This window comes from Bison bison, unplaced genomic scaffold (assembly GCF_000754665.1).
Source record: "Bison bison bison isolate TAMUID 2011002044 unplaced genomic scaffold, Bison_UMD1.0 scf7180017861855, whole genome shotgun sequence".
NCBI lineage: Eukaryota > Metazoa > Chordata > Mammalia > Artiodactyla > Bovidae > Bison > Bison bison.
Genome location: NW_011492427.1, coordinates 558,205 through 566,786, shown reverse-complemented (window position 1 = coordinate 566,786; position 8,582 = coordinate 558,205). Strand labels below are relative to the sequence as shown.

Sequence of the window (8,582 nt, the reverse complement as noted above, 5' to 3'; positions counted from 1 at the left end):
AGAAATCTATTCTGTCTTAAAATTTTTATTTTCCCTTAATTGTAGAGGTTATGAAAAGAATTTGGGAAAAGATTTAGAAAATTATTTGTAACTAACCAGCGTAACACCAAATTTGACTTATTCTGCATATAGTTTATATAGTGGATGCTTCCCCGGTTATTTATTTTGAAAAATTTTCAATCCACAGGTAAACACATTGGCTAGTACAGTAAACACCCATGTATCTTTTACCTAGATTTGTCACTTATTAATATTTTGCTCCAATTTTGTTTTTACACACATGCACACACACACATGATTTTTTATTAAAGCATTTGAAAATAAATTACATCATGATGGTCTACCCTGTGATACTTGAGCATACATATACATCTCCAGAGATTAAGGCTAATCTTCTATATAACAACAATATTATAATCATAGTTAAGAAAATTAGTTCTGTTGCATAATAAAATCCATGTTCAAATCGTGCTGTTGCCACTGAGATGTCTTTTGTCTTACTCAGGATTCCATCAAGATTCATGTTTTTGATGAATCTTTAATCTCTTGAAGATGGTGGTGTCTTTTGTCTTACTCAGGATTCCATCAAGATTCATGTTTTTGATGAATCTTTAATCTCTTGAAGATGGTGGTGTCTTTTGTCTTACTCAGGATTCCATCAAGATTCATGTTTTTGATGAATCTTTAATCTCTTGAAGATGGTGGTGTCTTTTGTCTTACTCAGGATTCCATCAAGATTCATGTTTTTGATGAATCTTTAATCTCTTGAAGATGGTGGTGTCTTTTGTCTTACTCAGGATTCCATCAAGATTCATGTTTTTGATGAATCTTTAATCTCTTGAAGATGGTGGTGTCTTTTGTCTTACTCAGGATTCCATCAAGATTCATGTTTTTGATGAATCTTTAATCTCTTGAAGATGGTGGTGTGCCTCTTTAATCTTTCTTTTTTTTTTTTTTCCTTTAATCTTTCTTAAGCATAACAATTTGCTGCACTTTTTCTGTCCCCCTTCTTTTATAGAATGTTCTACATCTTGGGCTTGTCTGATTATTCCTTGCTGGTTAGATTCAGTTCAAACAGTTTGGTCATGAATACCTCATGGGTTCACACTTAGCTTTGTGTCACGCTAGCAGGTACATAACTTGAGATTCACATACCTCTTAGATGAAGAGTTTCATTGCTTAGTTAAGGTGAAGACCAACCAGATTTTTCCTTTGTGAAGGCTTGTTTTTCTCCCTTTGTAATTAGTCAGTAATCTGTACATAATACCATGAGACCTTCTGAATATCCTGTTTTTCATAATATTTCACTTGATTTTAGCATTCATTCATATGCTGTGCATTGTATAGGTTATAGTACTAGCTGTTGCAAAATGGTGGTTTTTCTCATTCTAGCATTTTTTCTATATTTATAACTTAATTCTTTTATAGAGAAGAGCCTTCGTTTAGGGGAAAGAATGGGTTTTAACAAAAAATTCAGCTGCAAAATATTCTATAAATAGTATGCCATATGTTTATTTAATATATATATGCACATGTAATAGTGGTAACATAATATGTCATTCTTGTGTTGGAGCCATGCTAATCTTCTCTAAATCATTCCAGTTTGAAGCAAGTGTTTATATCTTTAAGTATAAACTGTACAACATTTGCTCTATCTTCTGAATTTTAAAATCATACATCTTAGTTTTTGTTCTTGAAATTTTAATCACACCCATAATATTGAAGAAAGCACTTAGGAACAGAGTAAACATGTTACTTAGAAATATGTTAACAGACGTTAAAGAAGGGAAAAACAGTATTTGTTTTCAGCCTTTAATATCTTAGTGGATTGAAATGTTTTCAAATTTTTTGGAAACTAAAACTACAGAGTTTATTTTCTCTGATGTCATAGTCAGTTTTGGCTATGTCACTATTAAATAATGAAGCTAATTTGCTTGTTTTCTCCCTATTTTATTAAATGTTCATGGTTTGTAATTTTTATTTTTCAGCTTGTAATGACCAGCCTGCAGTCCATTCTTGAAAATGTGGATACACCAGAATTACTTTGCAAGTGTGTTAAGTGCATTCTTTTGGTAGCTCGATGTTACCCTCATATTTTCAGCACAAATTTTAGGGTGAGTTCCCTGACTCCCTCTTTTCATATGATGGGGTGAGGGATTGGCTGCATACATGAGGAATTGAGAAATTAGATAGAAAACAGAGTTTCTGCTCCTTTGAGTATAGTCAGTTTTAAGGGCCAGGATTGAATGATACAGTAATGCAGTTTTATAAAAAATACCATCTGTACTTGCCAAGACTAGTGCCTTAAGATACTTAAATATTTCATCAATGTCACAAACAAAGGTCCGTTATTCTCCTGCCCTGTCCCTCTCACCCCCCTCTTAAGTTAGTATGATCTCAAGTAGGTAGGACATAAGATGTTCTAGAATCTCCTACTCTTATATGGTCCACAGGTGGAATAGCAATAAGACCTTAAAATGATTAGTCCCCTTTTCTTTGTCTCCATCCAGGATACAGTTGATATATTAGTTGGATGGCATATAGATCATACTCAGAAGCCTTCACTTACACAACAGGTGTCTGGTGAGTCATTCAGGATATACCAGTTATTTAAATATTGTGGGAAGGAGTGTTGGTTCCTCAAAGACCAGCTGTTAATACTAGTTCTTTTGATAATAGAAGAAACACAATTACTTCAGAGAATATTTTGGTGAAGATTACTTGTTAGCTACCTTTATCTTTTCAAAGGAAAAGTGTGTACTTTTGTAGTAAGTAGGGAGAGTAAATGCAGATTGTAGTGTTGCACCTATGACTTGTCTCAAGTCATTTGTTGCATGTGTTGGTTGGAAGATAACCATAGTGGCAGTACTCTGAAGGGTAGAATGGAAGGAACATCCTGGATATTTATGATTTTTTTTGTTTTTCTAGTGATTAAACAGTCAAACAAATGGATTAATTTGGATGATTGTCATAAATTGTGGGAAAAAGCCACCTTTTTTTTCCAGTTAAATGAATGACTAGTAGGACTCACTTGAACTTGTTCCAGGTGCTGTAGTTTTTCATAGCTTGTTTGGTACAATAAAGTTCTGAAGTTAAGATACACAGGTAAGAATAGTTCTCTCAGTTCCACTGGCGAGTGGTCCCATTTCTCCCCCGGAGATGAAGGTACACTTTCAGTGGCCAGGTGTGGCCCTGGAGGAGAAAACCAGTGTGGTCTTAGATTGGGGCAGTATAGTCTCAGCCATGTGTGTAGTGATACTATGGATATTAAATCTACTTAAAAAAAAAAAAAAAGGACAGATTAGATTTTAATTTCTGTAGCATTTTTATTTCTGCAGCATTAAAAGAGGTAGCTGTTAATCATTAGTATATTTAATAGTTCATGGGAATTTCCCTGGTGTCCAGTGGTTAGAACTCTGCACTTCCACGGGGCAAAGAGGGATGGGAGAGTGGTTTGATCCTTGGTGTGGGAACTAAGATCCCATAAGTCATGTGGCACAGCAAAAAAACAAACAAAAACAGTTTATAGTGCTAATTTTATGATATAGGGCTTGTTTCAAGAGTGAGCAACTTGAAAGTCTTTTAAAAGTCTCTTTTATTTGGACCTAGATTTTTTTCCTACTCTTTGAAAATTTTTTACGTGCTTCCTAGGGTGGTTGCAGAGTTTGGAGCCATTCTGGGTAGCTGACCTTGCATTTTCTACCACTCTTCTTGGTCAGTTTTTAGAGGACATGGAGGCATATGCTGAGGTGAGTATATAAAAAACTAAGTTATTTCCTAAAATTTCAGTTAAGAAAAAAAACAAAACAAAAATCTAAAGCAATGCTAGATTTATTTTAAAATAATTCTGATCACCTGACATTTAAGCAAAAATTATGAGACCATTGCTTCAGATGCTTTTAGGTTGCCAGCAGAATTACTGGAAAGATTGCAGACCTAATTTCCCAAAGCTTGAAATAATTTTCGTGGCTGGTAATTTTCCAAAAACATTTTCTTCAGTTGTAGTTTACTCTTTTTTTTGTTATGAAAAAGCTGAATTGATGTTGTGAATTGATGATGAAAAAGGCTTTCCTCTTACTTGTATCGGCAATCTTGGCTTGTGCTTCAGAGGACAAGGCTTGGTTTCAGTTACCTTTTGAGTATGACACTTTTAAGTCAAGTGTCCATTACTGGTTCTCGGATTTCCTGGCCACTGTCATGATTTAAACCTGCCGTCTTTGAATTTGTCTCTTATTGTTTCTTTCCTGCTTAGTTGGTAATTACCATGATTCTTATTTGGTGGTCAAGGCTTCCATAAAGATGTAATTTCGTTTTTTCTTTATACCTTTGCTCTTTCTGGCAAACGGTTAATTCACTACTTGTAACTGTACCAATATGTTTTCTCCCTTTCAGAGAAAAATGAGAGAATATTTTGCTTCCCTATGTTTCTTTACCCCCACAGCTAGGATGTCTTGCTTCCTAGCACAGCTTTAAAGCTGATCTGCTTCTCATAAGCCACCCATTCTTTTTTGTAGAGACTTGCCTTTTGCTATCCCTAGAGATCTAGTTTTCTTCAGTTATTTTGGTGCTTAATTATATGTGGGTATAATGGTTTTCATATTCCATTTTTTGCTAATCTTTTCCTTTGAGTATATCTAATTTCCTCAACTGACTTTAAATCTGTAGATTAGGTATTACAAGTTCTTATAATTTTTTGAACCAGCCTCCTCTAAACTCCCCCATCCCCCTTCCTCTTCATGTGCATGATATTGGCTTATCTTACTGTTGGAGTTGCTCAAAGAATCTATTGAGGTTAATATTTGCTTTTTAAATAATTGGAGAAGTAAAGTCTACTTTTATATTTAAGATTCGTGTTTCCTTTTCTGTCATAGGCCAAAATTCCTCTTCATTTGTACAGATCTGTTATAAAGTTTAAAAATTGGGATTTAAAAATTGGGAGTTGCTTTTTGTTTGTTTTTAAAAACAATGTCCTTCTTAAATAAGAATGCTGTGAATTCACATCCAGGACCTCAGCCATGTAGCCTCTGGGGAGTCAGTGGATGAAGACGTTCCTCCTCCATCAGTGTCCTTACCAAAGCTGGCAGCACTTCTCCGGGTATTCAGTACTGTGGTGAGAAGCATTGGGGAACGTTTCAGCCCAATTCGAGGTCCTCCAATTACTGAGGCATATGTAACAGATGTAAGTTTTAGTAGTCTTAGGTATCATTCAATAATAATTGCTTTTTATTTTAAATGGTTCTCTTTACCTAGTGAAATATGTTATTAATCTCTCATTTGTTTAGCATGTATCTATGTGTCTGACTACTTTCTTAAATAGCCAGAAAGGTAGGGAATTCTATATTCCATTCCCCCTCACCCCATGATAAAAGGTCCACTGTGTATTTTTAAATGCTGTGAACTTTTAGGAGATTCTCTGTAGGTCCATTTAGTCTTGTTTTTCATATATAACTTTAAAAACATTCTGTAGTTTTTTAATTAAAGTTTTGATTTAAAATTATTGTGTCTCCTTTTAGTTTTTCAACATACTAAGAAGTTTTTCAACATACTTCTCATTTATAAATAAGGCTTTGAAAAGTAATTTTTGCTAAGCATGACAGGATGAAACAATTTGATAGCTTGACATCAAAGGATATAAAGACATAGAATCTAAAATATGTAATAGCCTGAGACCAATTAAAAAAGGTAGCTAGATTGCTACATTTTAGCCCCAGACATCAGCTGTGTTGTGTTACAGTCCAGTGAGTGGTTCAGTGTAATGGATGTGAGAAGTGAATCCCTATCATTATACTCTGCTTGAACAAGAAGGGAGAAACTTGTGTGATAAAGTCTTAAAAGACCTAACCTAAATGATTAAAACTTTACTGTTAGTATGAATTTCTGGCTTTCATTAGCATTTACTTTTGTTGAACACATTGCTAGATAAAATAGGACATTAATTACATATTTAATTCTTAGTAAGTTAATTGTGTATTTGAGCAGACATGTCAGCTCCTGAAGATAATTACAACCAGTATGTTAATATTTTAAAACTGAGCAAAGTAGTTTAATTTTTTTTAATTGTCTAAAAGGGTGGTTGATGACTGTCAGTGTTGAAATAAAAGCAGTTAACTCAGATATAAAACAAAGGACAAGCACATATCATTTTCCAGGATAGTTCTATATTAATGTAGTCTTTAATGAGAGTCTTTTAGGTCTTTGCCAAAAATGGTATTTTAGGCCTTTTAAACCTATTGTTGGTTTAAAAAAAAACCCTGTATGTAGTAGTTGTTGAATATTACATAAAAATTTGAGAAGTATTATTCTGTATCAATTTCCTCTGTATCTGTTTTTTCCTAAGTTATTTTTATTAAAAATTTAGTATGTTAATATTGACTACTATAGTTTAGTGGAGTTTTTTGTTTGGAAATGATATGATTTTCATAATACTTAAATAGGTATTATATGTTATGAATGAGAATATCTTTACAAAGAGGCCGCCAATACATGAACTTTCATAAGCTAAACTATCTTGGATATTTAGTTTTATAAAAAAGTCCAAGTGCTAGATTATGGAAAGTTATCCTCATGGTAGGTTATTTCCATGTTGTTAATACTGTTACTAAGTTCTGGTGTGTTTTATGATTATTAAAAAGATTTTGAACTTCAGCTATTTAGTGACTTTGGTTGGGGGGTAGGAATTGGGTATAAGGGAAATAGAGGATGGCAAATTCCATTTCCTGTCACAGTAGTACTTTAGATACTTAGGCAAGATCCTTTCTGTGTATTGTACCAGAGATACTCTTATTATTATTCAACCATTGAGAACTGGAATATTGAGACTACTGACAAGGCAGGCAGTTAATTTTCCATTGAAACTGCATTAGAAAGAAAATATTTTCTTGCTCTGTGGAAGAATATGAATTTTTTTAAAAAGCTGCTTGTTTTCCCCATTTGCAGGTTCTGTACAGAGTAATGAGATGTGTGACGGCTGCAAACCAAGTGTTTTTTTCTGAGGCTGTGTTGACAGCTGCTAATGAGTGTGTTGGTGTTTTGCTCGGCAGCTTGGATCCTAGCATGACTATACATTGTGACATGGTTATTACATATGGATTAGATCAACTGGAGAATTGCCAGACTTGTGGTACAGATTATATCATCTCAGTCTTGAATTTACTCACATTGGTATGTGAATTCTTTTTTGTTGCTTTTTAATATGTTTATTCAGGTTGTTAAGTGTAAATTGATGTGGAAGAAATTAAGTCCTTGTTTGCCTGTGGGGCTTTAAAAATTTTTTTTGTATTAGTCTTTTAAAATCTAGTTTGCTTTTGCTCTTGTATCTGTTTACTTTTAGTGTTTGAGATCTTATCTTAGTGTAGCTTCACTCTTTTTTCTTGTTTTTGATGAAATAGCATGCTTCATATGAGACTTATCTAGCACTCCTGATAAATTTTGTGTAGAGGAGGTACTTGATACTTATTTTGAAAGACCCTGTTATGTTTTGCTTCTGAAACATGTGAAAGCTTCTTTGATAGATTTTCTTTTCTTAATCATAAATATTCCCTCTTTCTTCACCTTTTATTATGGAATTTTGAAGCATATTTTTTAAAAAGTAGAGTAGTATAATGAATCTCTGCATACTTAATACTTGGTTTCTGTAATTAGAAACACATGGCCCATCTGGTTTCATCTAGGCCTCCTACTCTCTGCCTCCTCCTTGCCATCCCTCCATCCCCAACTGGATTATTTCAGAACAAATTCTAGATGACATTCTGCTGAACATTGCTGCCATAGTTGTACTTTCCTTTGCCAATGTAAAAATTTACCCTGAAGTGTAAATACATGTATCCTATTTAGATAGCTAAACATTTAATGTCACAGTGTTAAGGCCTAAAAATACAGCTTAGATATATTACCTTTTTCTTTCATAGATTACTTTTCAGAGCAGTTTTTAGGTTAACAGAAAAGCAGAATGTACAGAGTTCCCCTACAGCCTCTTTCCCCAGTAGTTCCCTCTTGTTACTGATGAGCCAGACCGACACATTATGATTAACTAAAGTCCATAGAGTTCAGTCTCTGTATTGTCCATTCTGTGGTTTTTGACAAATGTGTAATGCCGTGTGTTCACCATTGTAGTATCATACGGAAGGGTTTTACTGCCCTGAAAATCCCTCCTGTTCCACCTATTTTCTCCCCTCTTCTACCTGGCAACCACTGATCCTTTTTCTGTCTCCCATCAGATCAGATCAGTCACTCAGTCGTGTCCGACTCTTTGCGACCCCATGAATCGCAACACGCCAGGCCTCCCTGTCCATCACCAACTCCCAGAGTTCACTGAGACTCACGTCCATTGAGTCAGTGATGCCATCCAGCCATCTCATCCTCTGTCGTCCCCTTCTCTTCTTGCCCCCAGTCCCTCCCAGCATCAGAGTCTTTTCCAATGAGTCAACTCTTCGCATGAGGTGGCCAAAGTACTGGAGTTTCAGCTTTAGCATCATTCCTTCCAAAGAAATCCCAGGGCTGATCTCCTTCAGAATGGACTGGTTGGATCTCCTTGCAGTCCAAGGGACTCTCAGGTGTCTTCTCCAACACCACAGTTCAAAAGC

At 34.8% G+C, this 8,582-nt stretch overlaps 1 protein-coding gene across 2 annotated transcripts in view; it reads left to right on the top strand.

Annotated features, from left to right (window-relative positions):
- Positions 1-8,582, top strand: part of SMG1 (SMG1 phosphatidylinositol 3-kinase-related kinase) — a 99,458-nt gene that overhangs the window by 33,298 nt on the left and 57,578 nt on the right. For both annotated transcript variants that reach the window (XM_010832640.1, XM_010832641.1), the window contains 5 exons: positions 1,989-2,114; positions 2,511-2,583; positions 3,652-3,749; positions 5,006-5,179; positions 6,937-7,161. In XM_010832640.1, the coding sequence (XP_010830942.1) occupies positions 1,989-2,114; positions 2,511-2,583; positions 3,652-3,749; positions 5,006-5,179; positions 6,937-7,161 (696 nt within the window). The remainder of the gene's footprint in view (positions 1-1,988; positions 2,115-2,510; positions 2,584-3,651; positions 3,750-5,005; positions 5,180-6,936; positions 7,162-8,582) is intronic.